This window comes from Polypterus senegalus, chromosome 5 (genome assembly GCF_016835505.1).
Source record: "Polypterus senegalus isolate Bchr_013 chromosome 5, ASM1683550v1, whole genome shotgun sequence".
NCBI classification, from domain to species: domain Eukaryota; kingdom Metazoa; phylum Chordata; class Cladistia; order Polypteriformes; family Polypteridae; genus Polypterus; species Polypterus senegalus.
In genome coordinates, this window is record NC_053158.1 from 185,989,088 (window position 1) to 186,007,349 (window position 18,262).

The following is an 18,262-nucleotide window of genomic DNA, read 5'->3' on the forward strand; positions in this document are numbered from 1 at the left end:
GCGGATGCTCCCTGTTAGAGGTTTATAACACATTATGGGAAAGCACTGCATGATTTCTGAAACAAAGAATAAAAATTAACAATTTCATGTTTTGACTTAACCACTTTACAATTCTGAGTTTGTATTCTTCCCCATTAAGAATTAAATCCCATTAATCGTTTGACTTCTGCTGGTTTAGTATTTCTGACACCCAACTCGATGATTCTAAACCATTGACACTTGACCTTCAAAACAGCAAGAGTCGTTTAAGTGTTTCATAAAGGGTGCAGTGGTCACAATGCTACCATTTGCTGACAGATCCCCTACCACACTCATTCTGTTACCTTAATAAGGATTTTTCTCCTCAACTGATATGGTGATGGTAGCTCGTCAGCATTAATATCCACGGGCTTGGTGAGCAGCATATCTCCAAAGACTTTCTTGAAATGAGAGGCCATGTTCCGCTGTTGGACAACACTGCAGTGGTCCTCAATAGACAGGATAACAGGATATCTGATCAAGAGATAAGGTAACCATGTTTTTGATAAGATACAGCTGGGTGCATATTGCCACGGTCATGACAAGCCAATTCCACACTCTGAATTACATCAGTCAAAACTGGGTGTCACTTTTAGGCTTCATTTTAGATTCTCCACCTTTATCTACAGATACTACATACAATGCATTTACCGTATCCTTATTAACAATAAGGTCCAAAGGACAAAAAAATAATCTTCTTTTGCCTGCTCCTGTTAGGGGTCGCCACAGCGGATCATCTTGTTCCATATCTTCCTGTCCTCTCCATTTTGTTCTTTTACCCCCATCACCTGCATGTCCTCTCTCACCACATCCATAAACCTTCTCTTAGGCCTTCCTCTTTTCCTCCTTCCTGGCAGCTCTATCCTTAGCATCATTTTCCCAATATACCCAGCAACTCTCCTCTGCACATAAAAAACATGTAACTTGTTTCCATTTACACCTGTGTGTATTCTTGATGAACTATCTGTTTAATAAGATATTTGGAAGGAAACTGAAGAGGAAAGAGTGAAAGGCTGAGAATTATTAATCTGCTTCAGGCTAAAAATCATTTGGATGATATCCTTGGAAAGGAATATGTCTGCGATATAAGGAGAACCAGACATGGCAGAATGAAAATATGAACAAGCCATAAAATTAAATAAGATCTGTAACAGCCAGTGGTTGGTTTCTAAATAAGGAATCAAGTTGGCTTCAGCATTTAGATCCAGGAATCTGACAACAGCACCTTGGAACAGCCAGTCATATATATGATGTGAATATACTGTATCCCAGATATAAGGATCAATGACACAAATAGACCTCAACAGTGAAAACAAGGTCCATAACGTAGAGACCAGACATCTTTAATAAAGTATCTATCTATCTATCTATCTATCTATCTATCTATCTATCTATCATATAGTGCCTTTCCTATCTATCTATCTATCTATTTATCTATCTATCATATAGTGCCTTCTAATCTATCTATCTATCTATCTATCATATAGTACATTTCCTATCTATCAATCAATCTATCTATCTGTCTATCTATCTCATATAGTTAGTGCATTTCCTATCTATCTATCTATCATATAGTACATTTCCTATCTATCTATCTATCTATCTATCTATCTATCTATCTATCTATCTATCTATCTATCTATCTAGTCAAACTTTTGTGGACATCTAACCATCATACCTTATATGAACATGTTAAAGACCCCATTGTACAACCATGGACATTATTATGTACTTGCCTCATCTCCACACGTCTGGGAAGGCTTTCCACATGATTTTGGAGTGTGTCTGTGGAAATTTGTGTCCCTTTCAGCCAAACGTGCATTTGTAATGTTAAGTACTGACATTGGACGAGAAGACCTGGCTTGTAATCTGTGCTCCAATTCATCTCATAGGTATGCAGTAGGGTTAAGGTCAGGGCTCTGTGCAGTCTACTCTAGTTCCTCTGAATCTCCCTATGGGATTAATGAAGTTTTTTTAATCTAATCTAATCTAATCTAAAAATATCTTAATGAACCTGTCTTTGTACAAAAGAACTTCTGCAAACCACTGCCACAAAGTTGGAAGTTTACAGTTATCTATAATGTTATTGCATGTTGTAAGATTAGCAGAACACTTCACTGGAATCAAGAGGCCTAGCCCAAGTCCTACTATTATCCCTTCACAACCAAACTTTAAAGTGTGTACTATGCAGTCTGAAAGTAAGTGTTCTTCTGGCAACTTCCAAACTCAGATTTGTCAACTAGACTCTCAAATAGTCAAGTAAGATTCATCAATCCACATAACATGTTTCTACTGTGCCAAAGTCCAATAGTGGTTTCCTTACACCACTCTATCCAACACTGATCTATCTATCTATCTATCTATCTATCTATCTATCTATCTATCTATCTATCTATCTATCTATCTATCTATCTATCATATAGTGCCTTTCATATCTATCTATCTATCTATCTATCTATCTATCTATCTATCTATCTATCTATCTATCTATCTATTTATCATTATCAAGGGGTACCAGCCTATCACAGGACACAATCAATCACGCAACCACACTATTTCAGAGTCACACATATTGCTAGTCAGGTCCATGAGCTAAACTTTGACCCTTGAGGACAGGCCAATGATGCAAAGACAATATCCTAACCCCTGGAAGTTCTTTTGTACATTATACAAATATACAAGTCATCAATGATATTTGGACAAATATCTCAAGAAAGCACTCATTGATTGTCAACAGCTGACACACTGATTAGTCATTTCCTTGACCTGAAAACAATGCAGAAAGACTGGTATCCATGTCTACAACCTGAAGATAGGAGTTTAATGCTGATAGCCTCTTCCATGATGTGGATGTCAATGCTAGCAGACCTTGTGGTCTCTAACCTAAATGTCAGTTCCAGTAGTCAACACCATGACAGTGACACTGAGAGACATTTCTATGATGATGGAGATTCTTAACCTCAGAGCCAGCACTGGATATCCAGCTCAGTCCTCGGAGGCTGTATTTACTGTAGTCATCAGTTGATAATTTTCTTGCCATTAAATGGTTAGTTTTTCCTTGTTTTACATTCCTTCTCAGTATTAATCTTTATATTCCAGGTGTTGTGACAAGTTGTGTCCCGAGGCTTTCTTTTAAGTTTTACTTTCCTATTTATAATTAGTTTTACACATAAACCTTGTCACTCCGAAGTAGGCACGGTGCGATACGCACATAGGAAATGGCTGGGTCGCTGCATGAGGTTTGCGCTCAGGTGCTCATGTGGCTTCAGGAGGGGCTGGCTGGACTCAGTGTGTGCCTAAGGGTGGAGGTGCCAGCCGATGTCCCAGCATTGCTGCGGAGCTGTACGAAGAGCACATGGCTAATTGTTGGCAAGGAAAAAAGTTGGAGTAAGTTTAGTGTAAGAGTAAAGAAATGTACCTGCATGGAGTTCAGGAGAGTAACCTGTGCGGTGGTGGAGTCGTATGTGTGCCTGCATGCACAAGCTTACAAGACTGAACCCCACCATAAAGGAGTCCCTTCCCACGTGAGAGACGCTGCTTTGTGTTCATCAATACGATTGGTGGGGATCAGAGAAGCGTCCACTGGGATTGGCGGTAGAAACCCCCCTTCAGTAACTAGACATTGTTTATCGTCGTCTCTTGGATTTCTTCTGTAGGAGAGAAAGGGGTGCAGTGCATGCAGACGGACCTCCGATCATTCCATAAAATGGGGTCCGAATCCGGGGTAGCTGTCGGAACATTTTTAGTTTTTGTTTTAAATTTGATAGGAATTTTTTTGCCCTTGACTATATTCCAGGGAGTAAAGAGGGAGAAGGTTTGTATTCTTTTGTTTCTTTGTTCTCTTTTATATTTTTGTTTCTTTTTCCCTTTGTGTCTTTGCACTGTGATTGTTTTTGATAGCTTGACACCAAATTGTGTTTTTCTTGAGGGGCTTAATGGATTAAACATTTCTTATATTTTTTCAAATCATTTCTGTCCGTGTCCTTATATTCTAATTAACTGATGCTCGGCTATGAACTACAAGATGCCCAGGATTATGATATGTGCTGGCGCAGGGCATCATACGTGTCCTAAAAAGATGCATAGTGTGCCCCCCCCAAAGGAAATTTTAATAATATGCACTAAAACTGGAAAATCAGTTCATATTGCAATTGTTTATAAATACTGTATTTTTTTTAGAAATTGAGCAGAAGGTAGATAAGAGAGAGTGAGCAAAAAAATAGGGAGACAATCTAATGGCAACATGAGAGTTTATAGTCCAGTAGGATGGATAGGATAAGAAATGAGTACATTAGAGGGTCAGCTCAAGTTGGACGGTTGGGAGACAAAGTCAGAGAGGCGAGATTGCGTTGGTTTGGACATGTGCAGAAGAGAGATGCTGGGTGTATTGGCAGACGGATACTAAGGATAGAACTGCCAGGGAAGAGGAAAAGTGGAAGGCCAAAGAGAAGGTTTATGGATGTGGTGAGAGAGGACATGCAGGTGATGGGTGTAACAGAACAAGATGACGAGGACAGAAAGAGATGGAAGAAGATGATCTGCTGTGGCGACCCCTAACAGGAGCAGCCAAAAGAAGAAGAAGAAGACTCTAGCCAATGTCAAAGGTAGTCAAAAATATATATATATATACTAGGGGGTTCCCCCCTGCTCGCTTCGCTTGCCAGTCACTTTGCGTCTCTGTTGCTCGTGTTGTGAAGAGGGGGGCTGAACGCACCCCAAGGAGACGCAGTCGCTCCTCCAAAACCCCACTTTAAACGGTGATACAACGGGAAACAAGTACAGTTTTTTTTTTTACCTCCTCTTTGCTCGATCAGCTGCTGGCTTGCTGTGTGATCTGCATTTTGTGCAGCACTTCGAACATTTAAAAGCCTGTACAGCAGCTGTCCTACTCTTTGTGTTTCATTTCCGGCCCCAGGCGTGGTTAAATGTTTTATCACAAAGTCCTGTCATGCGGGACGTGAGTTCTTGATATTTTTTTAGTTTATAATTTAAAAACGGAACACGGTATATATACGTAGGTTTTAAAATAAGCGTGACTAAAAACATGACATTAAACACGTCATCGTTGCACTTATATGCTTAGGATTTTATATATATATAGAGTAGATATAAAAAGTAAATCACAAAGAAGCAAAAAGTAATAGAAGGAAAAGACTGAAAGACAGAGACCACCTGTCAGTTCCCATTTAGTCTGGAATGACCAGCATCAGCCATAACATTACCGAGAGCCTGAGCTGAGGGGCTTCAACCGAGCGACTCCACATCTCAGTCTCGTGACATTTCATAGAACTTACTCTGATGTGACAAATGCATGCTCTTTAATGGCGTAAAGCACATCTAGGAACTTGATCTTGGATGTGAGAGTGTGCCCATGATAGATGATTGGTAAATCGTCAGGCCCGTCCCAACAATCCACTGGAAAAAGAAGTAAAAAAATCAGTTTATTATTGCACATATTACCATCATTTAGAGCATTCTGATAAGCGATAACCTGATGAAGTATCACAATACCAATGATCATCCCTCTTTTCATGCTGTGTTTCCACCTTCCATTTGTATATTTAAATCCAGCAATATGAGATGCATGGTGGAGGTGGAAAATCAAGATGAAGACGACTGTGGCTCAGAATTAAATATACGCTATGAGTTCCAGTTAAGTGTTCAGATAGCTTCTTATCAGAGAGGTGCTCTCTTTTGCTAAATGCTGAGCCTCAATACAGCTTTCAGTTTTATTTCACATCTACTGTGTTAAATTACCCACAATGCCAATACCTTACTGTCCCAAACCCCCTCCATCATGTCAGACTTCCCTAAGATCAAACCGAGACTCCACGACACAAATAAACCGTCACTCACACTCAATGCAGCGGCATCCAATCCGAAGGCAACGGGCGTAGGCCTCCAGTGACGACTCACTAGAAAACTGGTCCCCCGTCAAGTACCTGGAAATGGCAGACATGCTTGTTAAACTGACAGTAGTGTGCAAAGGTGTAAAAATCACAAGAGGTAACATGTCCACATGGACCAGAATCTCAAAGGAAAGTTTCCAACATCTTGAGGAATCCATGTCATGAAGAACTGAGGCTGATTTGAGAGCAGAATGAGGCCCAATTCAGTATTTTGCAAAGTGTGCCTAAGAATTTGCTCAGTGAGTATATAATAGAATGCCATGCTATTACATTTTACTATTCAAAAGCACTTTTATCTTCCTATTTATCCCCAAACTCTAATCAACGGATGCTGCACCGCTGTAACCAAAGGGTCTCCTCACTCCCAATGGTGAGAAACAGCAACTTCACCCTTAGCAGCAGATGTTCTTTTTATTTCTTTTTTTCTGCTTGTTTGAGTTAATAATTCTTAGAAGTGACCTTTAAACAGGCCACACGTCTGCAGAGGTGTCACTGAACTCCTTCTGTCCCATGCCAAGCTGTTGGATCACATGACCTGTCAAAGGTGCCACTCAGCTTTAAGCTTTTTCTTCACCTGTCACTTCAATTTCCACTTTCTGTTGACACAATGGCGTTGTAAATTATCGTGAAGTGATATGTTTAAACTTTGAATTCTTTTTCAGTTGTTTTTGAGATCACTGGGCCGCCTGCAGTGCATTTACAAATTTGCAGCTGCTAACGAGATTGGGAGGTCTGTTTACGAAGTGGGCTGATAAGAGGGAACTTCAAACTGAAAGTACCTCTAATACCCAATGAAGGCCACAATTAGCATTTGATCATTTCCCTTTATCATAACACAGACTGTTTAAAAATGTCTGAAGCTGAAATGTAAAAGTAACAATTTAGGGTCCCACAGTGAGTCAGAAGTGGACAGTGCACTTGCCTCTTTGTGCTTATTGAGTCCAGTTCTCTTAACTGCGTAGCCCACCAGTCATATAAGGAGCCCAGAGAGGAGTCAAATCCAGCGGCTGTTTTTAAATTCAGAAAGATCAGAGAAAACTTTGGGAATCTGAGACAAGTGTCTGGTGTCTGTGTGACGCTCCAGTGAGGTTTCGTCAAGCAAAACCTTTGCTGCTACACCCACTGGTCTTGAAGTGTCTGGTCAGCCACATCACCGTATTTGCATTAATATCACTCCTAGGTCCAGTTCCTGGGGAAGTGCCCTTCTGGCCATTAATTAGAACATTAGTAACAATCTGGACAAGAACAGGCCATTCAGCCCAACAAAGCTTGCCAGTCCTATCCACTTAATTGTTCCAAAAAAGTCAGATTTTGAAAGTCCTACTGTCTACCACACTACTTGGTCGCTTATTCCAAGTGTCTGTGGTTCTCTGTGTAAAGTAAAACTTCCTAATATTTGTGTGAACTTTACCCTTAACAAGTTTCCAACTGTGTCTTTGTGTTCTTGATGAACTCATTTTAGAGTCACCGTCTCCATCCACTGGACTAGTTCCCTTCATAATTTTAAACACTTCAGTCAGGTCACCTCTTAATATACTTTTTCTTAAACTGAAATGGCTCGGCTCTTTTAGTCTTTCCTATTATTTCATCTCCTGTAACCTTTGAATCAGCCTTGTTGCTCTTCTCTGGACTTTTTCTAGTGCTGCTATGTCTTTTTTGTAGCCTGGAGACCAAAACTGCACACAGTACGAGGGGGGACCCAGAAATAGCGAGAATTTTTTTTTTTTTTAAATCGTACATTTCTCTGAACATTTCCAGAATTGAATCACCCTGAAAATACTCTCCCTGAGACGCAATACTCTTGTCCTGCCATTTTTTCCATTGTTAAAAACTTTTCTGAAACTCTTGCAAAGTAATAGCCTTCAGTGCCTGAAAATGCTTTCCTTTTATTCTTGGAAATAAGAAAAAGAATCGTGCGGCGCAAGGTCCGCGGAGTAGTGGGGGGCCGTTGTCATCCCATTTTTTTGTGAGAAAATGTCACACACTCAATACCGTGTGGGAGGGAGCGTTGTCGTGATGCAGAATTCGGGTTGTTTTCTCCGCACTGCATCACACAATCGCTTGAGCACTTTAAGGTAAAAACCCCATGCCTGGCTCAAAGTTTCACTTTTGAAAGCCTCTCGAAGCATTGTGACAGCTTCTGCTGCCATTTTCCCCCAAAGGAAACAGAACTTGATTCAAACACGTTATTCTTTTAAGTCGCCATCACAAAGTTGACTAAGATGGTAAGAGAGGCTCAAGAATAAAATTACACTGACCTTAAAGACCTTTCCCCGAGGACGCCACTTGGCCAAGTGATGCAGAGCGCAGTCGAGTACACGCACCTAGCACCAAACATCAGAACTAATGCCCCTCCAGCCTCCAGAAAATAAATTCTCAATATTTTTGGGTCCCCTGTCGTACACCAGATGAGGCCTCACCAGTGCGCTATTAAGCTTCAGCGTAACCACCTTGGACTTGTACTTTACACATTATATAACCTGACGTTCTGTTAGCCTTCTTAATGGCTTCTGAACACTGATGCGAAGTCCACTATGACTCCTAAATCCTCCTCATAAGGTGTATTTTTGATTTTCAGACCTCCCATTGTGTATTCAAATGGGTAACATCTAGCCCTCAGGAGAAGATACTAAAAGTGAATACCATTTGAAGTTCACCATGTGAGGGTGTAACAGGGACCATTAAGGTTTACACCATGCAAAACATCACCTTCTACTCTGAGATGACTGCTCCAGCCCAAACCTTTTATAGTTAACAGGCGGCTATTAAGCCTAGCACCGTTCCCAAAAGTTGCCACTCAGATATAATGACCCTCCTTTTTAATTTCACACACAACTTATCAAGAGCAACTCACGTATTGTGCGAAGACGAGATCCAGTAGTGCGCCAGTGGGTGCTTCATGTCTTCTGCGTTGAGTTGCTCATTGTTAGGATCCATAATGGCGTTCTCTTTAGACATCAGGTATGTGAGGAACTGCAAGAGTAATGTAGGAGGGTGGGAGTTGAAATTTGAGGTTAAAAGCAATAGATAAATAAATAAATAAATAAATAAAACTTATACTGCCTTGCAGTTAGGAGACCCGGGTTTGCTTCCCGGGTCCTGCCTGCGTGGAGTTTGCATGTTCTCCCCGTATCTGCGTGGGTTTCCTCCCACAGTCCAAAGACATGCAGGTTAGGTGCATTGGCGATTCTAAATTGTCCCTAGTGTGTGCTTGGTGTGTGGGTTTGTGTGTGTGTGCCCTGTGTGGGCTGGCGCCCTGCCCAGGGTTTGTTTCCTGCCTTGCGCCCTGTGTTGGCTGGGATTGGCTCCAGCGGACCCCCTTGACCCTGTAGTTAAGATGTAGTGGGTTGGATAATGGATGGATAAAACTTATACTCATTACTGAGTACTAAGGTGCCTTTGAGTCAGTCATTCCTAATCCCACTGTCAGGGTCTCAGTCTCAGAGGCTGAAGCCTATTGCAGCAGCACTGGGTGCAAGCAGGGCTGATTCTAACATTTTTTCTGCCCTAGGTGAAGTGGGAAATGGAACCCTTTGCTTTGAGTGGGAACATCACTGCTGGTCCTGTACATAGAAACCTGGAGACATGAGAGACTGGAGAGAGCAAAGCATGGTGAGCTTGGAACCAAAAGGGTGAATTTACAATTTGAGAATGTTGAGAGGGGATTAGAACACTAGAACACTCTGGATGAGAACAGGCCATTCAGCCCAACAAAGCTCGCTAGTCCTATACACTTACTTCTTCATAAAAAACATCAAGTCGAGCTTTGAAAGTCCCTAAAGTCTTACTGTCTACCACACTACTTGGTAGCTTATTCCAAGTGTCTGTCATTTGCACAAAATTTACCCTTAACAAGTTTCCAACTGTGCCCCCATGTTCTTGTTGAACTCATTTTAACATCACAGTCTCAATCCACTGGACTAATTCCCTTCATAATTTTAAACACTTCAGTCAGGTCTCCTCTTAATCTTCTTTTGCTTAAACTGTAAAGGCTCAGCTCTTTTAATCTTTCCTCATAACTCATTCCCTGTAGCCCTGGAATCAGCCTAGACACTCTTCTCTGGACATTTTCTAGTGCTGCCATGTCCTTTTTGTAGCCAGGATGTTTGATTTCTTAAAACAACATCTGTTCACAAAATTGTCTCAGAAAAAAGTACCATTTCGGTAGCAAGTTTTTTTTAGTTATTTTTTGCATTTAACATTTTTCTAAGGAAAACAAAATATATATAAGCAGCAAATAAACATTTAAACAACAGCTGCACTCTGTAGGTCTCTATTTAAACAGCCAGCCTTACATGTCATTTACAATGACAGTGACAATTTACTTATAATCTAATCCATAAAGATGGACTTTTGTTTTAGGTTACTGAAATAAATGAACAAGTTTAAAGAAAAAGTCTGGAATTTTTCAATTTTCTGCACTGGCAATCGGAAGGTTGCCGGTTCGAATCCAGTAAATGCCAAACGGGCATTGAGCAAGGCCCTTATCCTGCAATTGCTGAGCGCTTTGAGTAGTGAGAAAAGTGCTACATAAATGCAAATAATTATTATTATTAAGTTGACAAACATGCTATATATGCATTTGCCACACAAAATTGTGTTCTACTGTAAAGTGAAGTGCTTTCTATAAATTTAAAAAACTATCTTGCATGCTCTGGCGCTTTACAATGGAGGTACAGGGCATGGAGGAAAAGCTTAAAAACTTAACAAGCATGTCCATTTTTCAAGCCAAGACAGTTGTCGAGTGTTAATCCTTGAAGTTTTCACATTTTACTGTTACCTAATCCCAGTAGATTTAATGTGGCACTTTTGACACTGACCAACAGAAAAAGAATCTTTAATGTTGAAGTGAAAGTGGATCTCTGTAAAGTGGTCTATGTAAGTACAAATCTTCTTCTTTCGGCTGCTCCCGTTAGTTGTTGCCATAGCAGATCATCTTTTTCCATACTAAATTAAGTACAAATATAAAACACAAAGTGATTGATCACATATAGTATAGTATGTCATTACCCCCATCAAGTCAGTATTGAGTAGCTGCACCACTGGCAGCCATGACAGTTTCAGTCGGTCTATTCTCTCTATCAGCTTTGCCCATCTGGACACAGCAATTCTTTCTCATTCTTGTGGGTAAAACTGGCGTCAGGCTGCATGAAGATCCTGAGTGAACAGCCTTTTTCAAGTCCGAGTCACAAATTCTCAATTCCAGGACATTAATCTTGTTGTTTTTCAGCCATTCCTGTGTAGCTGTGGCTTTACACTTGGGGTTGTTCTCTTGTTGGAATACAAATCGTCTCCTGAGGTGCAGGTTCCCTGCAGACAGCATCCGTTTTTTTTATTCTAGAAGTTCCTCACTGTTGCTTGTAATTCCTTCCAGCTTCTCAGAAGTCTCTTGGTGGCCTCCCGCCTTCATCTTCTTCATTTTTTTTGTTTGCACCATCACTCAGTTTTTTGCTCAGAGCAGATTTACAGCTTGGTCATACTCTTTCCATTACTTCATGATTTATTTAACTGAACTGAACACCAGGGGGTATTCAGCGACTTGGACATTTTCTTGTCTCCCTCCCACGACTTGTGTTTGTCAATCACCTGTCTGTTGAGTTTTTTAGGAGTGTTCTTTTGTCTTCAACAACAACAACATTTATTTATATAGCACATTTTCATACAACCAGTAGCTCAAAGTGCTTTACATAATAAAGAATAGAAAAATAAAAGACACAATAAGAAAACAAAATAAATCAACATTAATTAACATCGAATAAGAGTAAGGTCCAATGGCCAGGGGGGACAGAAAAAACAAAAAAAAACTCCAGACGGCTGGAGAAAAAAATAAAATGTGTAGGGATTCCAGACCATGAGACCACCCAGTCCCCTCTGGGCATTCTACCTAACATAAATGAAACAGTCCTCTTTGTATTTAGGGTTCTCATGGAAGGGCTTGATGATGATGGTCACGTAGACTTCTGCCTTTTAAACCATTCATTATTGTTGGAGCATCATGAAGCTTTGATAGCACACAGAAACCGGAAAAAGAAACAGAAAAAGAGAGTAGGGGTTCATGGTGTAGGTTAGGCCACCATACTGACTCACCACACGTTGGCCCTTCCAGATACAGAAGTGCATTTAGACTACATTAATCAATTGAAGGACAGAGAGGTGATCTCCTTTAAACAAATTATGGAACGTCTAAAACCAGTTGGCTGCACCAGTGATGATTTTACGTGTGTCAATGATTTTACGTGTGTCATATTGGTGGGTGGTCACCTACTGGAAGTCTACTTTCCCTGTAACGTCCCCAAAGATGTCCAGGTCAGCTTAACTACAACCTCAAATTTTAAATGGCCCTACACCAGTGAGAAGGACGGATCTCTCTTTCTGAGTTGTCTCCTACCTTGCACCCAAGGATGCCATGATTGCTCACCAAAAAAAAGAGATAGTTAAGGTGAAGAAAATGGGTGGATGCTTTCACATTGATGCTCTTATTTTTTATGAAGATGCTGTGAACTGACTTATACAGGATGGCACAGGGAAATGGGAAATTTTGAAACTAGGTGTTGGTGACCCTGGGGCATTGGCAGTTGTTTGAGAGCAATGCAACCTCATTTAGATCCCCTTGCCATTAGTTATAATGGAGCAGTGGAGTGGTGTGCAGCCAGCGTTCATTGTGAAAGCCTTTTATAAGAATAGAGATAGTATGTCTGCTGCGCAAAGGGAATTTCAGCGTCATTACCAGTTAGGATGTCATGATAGTGTCCTGTCTGCTCATGCAATTACAACATGGGTGTGTAATTTTCGAAGAAACGGGTTCAGCCTTAAAAAAGAAGTCCCTAGGTTGTGTTTGAACGGTTACAGTATGGTGTGCTGTGTCATCGCACGGTGTCATAGGCCCTTACTTTTTTGAAAATGAGGAGGGCACAGTTACATCCGCTCAGTATGTTGCTATGCTTGAAGCTTCGCACATCTGAGTATCGAAAACATGTGGTTTCAACAGGTCGGAGCCACTTCGCATACTGCCCGAGAATCGATTGCAGCTATTTGACGATTGTTTGGAAGGCACATCATTTCATGCACCGGTGACATTCCATGGCCTCTGAGATCCCCAGATCTAACTGTTTGCGATTTTTTTCTATGGAGACATCTTAAAAGCCATGTGTACCGTAGACATCCTATAACCATTGCTGAAATAAAAAGTAGGATTGAAGAGGAAATCGCTGGCATTCCCCTTGACGTGTTACGAATTTCCACAACAGGCTGTCAGAATGTGTACGGAGAAATGGACATCACCTTCATAAAGTTTTCTTCAAAACATATTGAATGAATATTGATTACTATCATTAACTGCATATCCTGTACAATACATTTTATCATGAAATGTATTTTTTAATCCGTTTATTAGTGCATTGAACGTCAATTGAAAATTTCTCGTTTCCCTGCGCTACCCTGTATTTAAAGCCTGAAGCAGAAAAACGCATGCAATACTAAATATTGCTGTCTCATTTGTACAAATTGTGTTTTATTCCAAGCAGACCATTTAGTGTGCAGGATGCAGAAAAGCTCCCCATTGACTCGAGTCACTGTTTTCAACTTTTTTTAAACGCCTGTGGTCGCATGGTTCCACCCACACGCCACCAGTTCCATGAAAGGCACTTTGTTAGAAGTAAGGAAGCTGCTGTGCCCACATGTGCTGGTGGACTAAATGAAGCTCATAGCAATTTGTGGCAGGAGTTAAGCTGTAAGAGGCTTGTTGGTGATGGAGCAGCTGCACGTAAAAAACTAAAAAGGTTTGATTTCACAGAGATGTAGGCGATCGAGTACAAGCAATGGTCTTCAGTTCAGTCCTGCTATGGGGATAAACCAAAATGACACAACACTGTGGTTTCAGTGGCTGTATTTACAGCATAATGTAACACAACAGAACAAGTTCAAACCTGCTTAATCCAGTTCAGGGGCTGCCATTCTGGCAGAATTGGGTTAAGAGCAGCACCCCATTCAGATGAGGACAGCAGTTAATCACAAGGCCTACTCACAAGCGCAAACACACACTCACACAGGGACAACTTGGAATTGTCAGTCACATCTATTTGAATTTTAGAGGAAAACACGAGGACACAAGTCGGGATAGGTCACACAGGCAACAGCCAATCACAGCCCTGTGCGTGTGTGATTGGCAAAAATGGATTTAGTGAGGATATTAGAGAAAAGCCAAGCAAAATGACACCTTTTATTGGCTAACTTTGCCTGAAGAAGGGGCCTGAGTTGCCTCGAAAGCTTGCATATTGTAATCTTTTTAGTTAGCCAATAAAAGGTGTCATTTTATTTGGCTTTTCTCTACATTCATAATGGCTAACATGGTACAACAACCTAGTACGTGAGGATATTAGAAAGAAACTTGATCAATTAGGCTTAAAAGTCAAAACAGAGGTAAAGAACTTAGGGGTGATTATTGACTGTGACCTAAATTTTAAATCACATATTAATCACATTACTAGGACGGCATTTTTTCACTTAAAAAATACAGCAAAAGTTAGACCTCTTATAACATTGCAAGATGCTGAAAAATGAGTTCATGATTTTGTTTTCATTTGGCTACATTACTGTAACGCACTCCTCTCAAGACCACCCAAGATTCTTAACTAGGAAAAGAAAATCCGAGCACATCACCCCAGTCTTGATGTCACTACACTGGTTACCTGTGTCATTTAGAATTGACTTTAAAATCCTGCTTATGGTTTACAAAGCCTTAAATAATATGCTCCATCTTATATCTCAGAATGTCTGACACCTTACAGTGCAAATTGTACCCTTAGATCTTCAAATGAGTGTCTGTTTAGAATTCTAAGAGCTAAACTTAAAAGAAGTGGTGAGGTGGCCTTCTGCTGTTATGCACCTAAAATCTGGAATAGCTGACCGATAGAAATTCACCAACCTAATACGGTGGAGCACTTTAAAAAACTGCTAAAGACCTGTTACTTTAACTTGGCTTTCTCACAGCTTCATTTTAGTGTAACCGTGATATTCTGTATATGCATTGAATTAATATTTTTTTTTCATGGCTCCACTATCCATACTAACCCCTACTTTCTTTGCTGTTCTTTTTCCGGTTTTCTGTGGTGTTCATCTGCGCCACCACCACCTGATCAAAGCACCATGATGTCCCTACATTGATGGCCAGATGTCCACATGACCGTCATCGTCTGATTCTTCCATGTGAAGCCTGAAAACCATGAAGACTTATTTAGATCTTCTACTTCAAGTAGAATGACTGGGGGTGGCTGGGTGGTCTTATGGCCTCGGAACCCCTGCAGATTTTGTTTTTTTTTTCCTCTAGCTCTCTGAAGTTTATTTTTTGTGTTTTCTGTTTTCCCAGCCATCGGGCCTTACTTTATTTTTTGTCAGTTAGCATTAACTAAATCTTATTTTAATATTTTTCATTTTTCTTTCTTCATCTTGTAAGGCACTTTGAGCTACATCATTTGTATGAAAACGTGTGACAGAAATAAATATTGTTTTTGTGTGTGTGTATGCATCTCAGCGAACCCCCGATGTGGCTGGTGGTGCCTTGCCCAGGTTTGATTCCTGCCTTGCACTCCATGTTACTGGGATAAGCTTCATCAGTTGAACTGAACTAAGTGGGTTTGAGAATGTAATGTTTGTTACAGTGAACAAAATGGCATCACATAGCCTCCTTTACATTATGTTTAGAAATATTAGTAAAAATGGCTGATTTTTTTTTTTAAAGAAAAATGTTATTATGTGTAACAGAAGCGTATAAATATCAACATGTCAACATACATACAGTGGGAAAGGCCTGTCTAGTGTCGACTGCTGTAGTGATGCAGATTTAGTACAAGTTCTTCATGTGACATGTTATAGAACAGTCACCAACGCACAGCCTGACGTCAGAGTCGGGACAGTAGAAGCGTGAAAACGGTAGAAAGTCAGTGCCTGATCTGCATGATCGAGGCACCACTTGTGTTATTGTAGCCTATGGCAGCACAAGGCTTAGTGACCTCCACATCTTCCATGACACGAACATTGACGGTTGAGCATTGTGATCAGTGCTTAGGGGGCTAACGTCTTTTTTGTCTTTCCACTTGACTGGATGATCACAGTCATTTTGTGTATGTTTACCACAGTGAATTCACCAAGCTTGGTTATGTAGTGCTGTACACCACAGTTTCACCATCCATGACAGTTCACATTGATCCAAATAATGGTTCAGCTTCAGTGTGTTTTAAAACTGGCTTTATAGCTTTATAAATACATGCCATCGTGTTTAGGTTGAAGACTCCGCCCCACTCATGAATATTGATGAGTTACCTTAGAGTAGCAAAATGCATTGAAGTATTCATGACTTTTATGTTATTTTATTTTATCCACCCGGTGGCAGTAGAATCCTGTCCTGAGAGTTAGTCGGGCTTAACACTGTAAAGTAGATCATTACATGTCACCCCAAGTCTGACACAGGCTTAACCATAAACACTTTCTAAACCCGGGTCATACTCAGGGTAAAGACAACGGAGGGTAAAACAAATGAAATTTCAGCTTTAAACATACATGAATCCCCAATTGGGCTTCTTGAGACCAAGTATTAGAGAGGCCTCAAAAAAGTCGCTGAACCCAGCGAGAGCCCACTTAAATGCTCGACTTACTTTTTATATGAGCAGTAGAGATGATGAATGCTGTACAATGATACAATCATGTGAAAAAGTAAGTACACCCCATGGAAGCTGTTGACTTTTTGAACATACTGTATGTGAACAAGAAAAAAGGAGATCTTCATGCAAAACGTGCCTGCAGATAAAGGAGATAAACTTGAGTCAACAAAATATCAATAGATGTGATGGTCTACTGGGGAACAAGCAAGCTGACCCTTTGCCTGAGAAGCTGTAATTGAGAATTTATCAGAAATAACTTCTGTTAGATGCTTTGCATAACTGCTCACCAGTCTCTGACATCGACTTATTTTTTAAACACTCCTCCACATAAAATTCATTTAGTTGTTAAATGTTTGAGGGTTTTCTTGCATGTCCTGTCCAATTCAACCCCCACCCCATCAAATTTAAATGGGATTTAAATCAGGGCTTTGATTAGGCCACTCCATAACCCTCTATTTCTTGTTTTTAAGCCATTCCTTGGTGGATTTGCTAGGGTGCTAGTGTGTCATTATCTTAGTGAAAGGTCCAGCTTCAGCTTTCAGATGGATACCCTCACATTCTCCTCAAGCATGTTTTGATGTGAGGCAGAATTCGTACTGTAGTTGACTTGATGACTGCAAGCTACCCAAATCCTGAAGTAGCAAATTAAGCCCAGACTGTAACATTTCCAACACCGTACTTCACAGCTGGAATGAGGTTCTTTCCCTCAACTGCTGACTTTAGATGGCAGCAAACATGTCAACTGTTCCTGTGGCCAAACAACTACATCCTTGATTCATCTGTCCAGTGCACATTGTCTCAGAAGGCCTGGTCTAGATGTTCAGTGACAAACTGTAGCCTTGTTCTTGTGTTCTTTTTGGACGGCAAAGGCTTTTTTCTGGCACACCTCACATACAGGTCAAATTTTTGCAGTCTTTTTCAGATTTGACACCAACAGTTGCTGACAGATCACACAATGAAATTCTGAGGTTTTTGGAGACTTCGTTTAGAGACAAATGGTCAGCTCCTGGGCTGAATTTGCTGGACAGGCCTGTCCTGGACAAATCAGCAGCCATTTGAAATCTACACCACTTGTAGAGGATTTTCCTTACGGTGGAATGATTGATTTTAAAAAAAAATGATCTTTTTAAATCCCACACAATACTCACAGGCATTCACAAGCTTCTTTCTGAGGGCCTTAGAGAGTTCTTTTGTACTTGGAATGATGACACGTCAGTAGAAAAGAGAACACCAGACCCTCAATGTCTGTGGTTTGGATAAGATACAGTTGTGCTTGAAAGTTTGTGAACCCTTTAGAATTTTCTATATTTCTGTATAAATATGACCTAAAACAACATCAGATTTTCACTCAAGTCCTAAAAGTAGATAAAGAGAAATCAGTTAAACAAATGAGACAAAAATATTATACTTGGTCATTTATTTATTGAGGAAAATGATCGAATATTACATATTTGTGAGTGGCAAAAGTATGTGAACCTTTGCTTTCAGTATCTGGTGTGACCCTCCTTTGTTTCCGGTAACCTCTGATCATTCCTGCACACCGGCTTGGAGGAATTTTAGCCCATTCCTCCGTACAGAACAGCTTCAACTCTGGGATGTTGGTGGGTTTCCTCACATTAACTGCTCGCTTCAGGTCCTTCCACAACATTTCGATTGGATTAAGGTCAGGACTTTGACTTG

At 40.5% G+C, this 18,262-nt stretch overlaps 1 protein-coding gene across 2 annotated transcripts in view; it reads right to left on the reverse strand.

Annotated features, from left to right (window-relative positions):
- Nucleotides 1-18,262, reverse strand: part of LOC120529699 (1-phosphatidylinositol 4,5-bisphosphate phosphodiesterase gamma-1-like) — a 224,286-nt gene that overhangs the window by 60,933 nt on the left and 145,091 nt on the right. For both annotated transcript variants that reach the window (XM_039753754.1, XM_039753755.1), the window contains exons 10-13: nucleotides 8,782-8,900; nucleotides 5,875-5,960; nucleotides 5,313-5,433; nucleotides 324-492 (exon numbers count right to left, since the gene is read on the reverse strand). In XM_039753754.1, coding sequence (XP_039609688.1) covers nucleotides 324-492; nucleotides 5,313-5,433; nucleotides 5,875-5,960; nucleotides 8,782-8,900 — 495 coding nt within the window. The remainder of the gene's footprint in view (nucleotides 1-323; nucleotides 493-5,312; nucleotides 5,434-5,874; nucleotides 5,961-8,781; nucleotides 8,901-18,262) is intronic.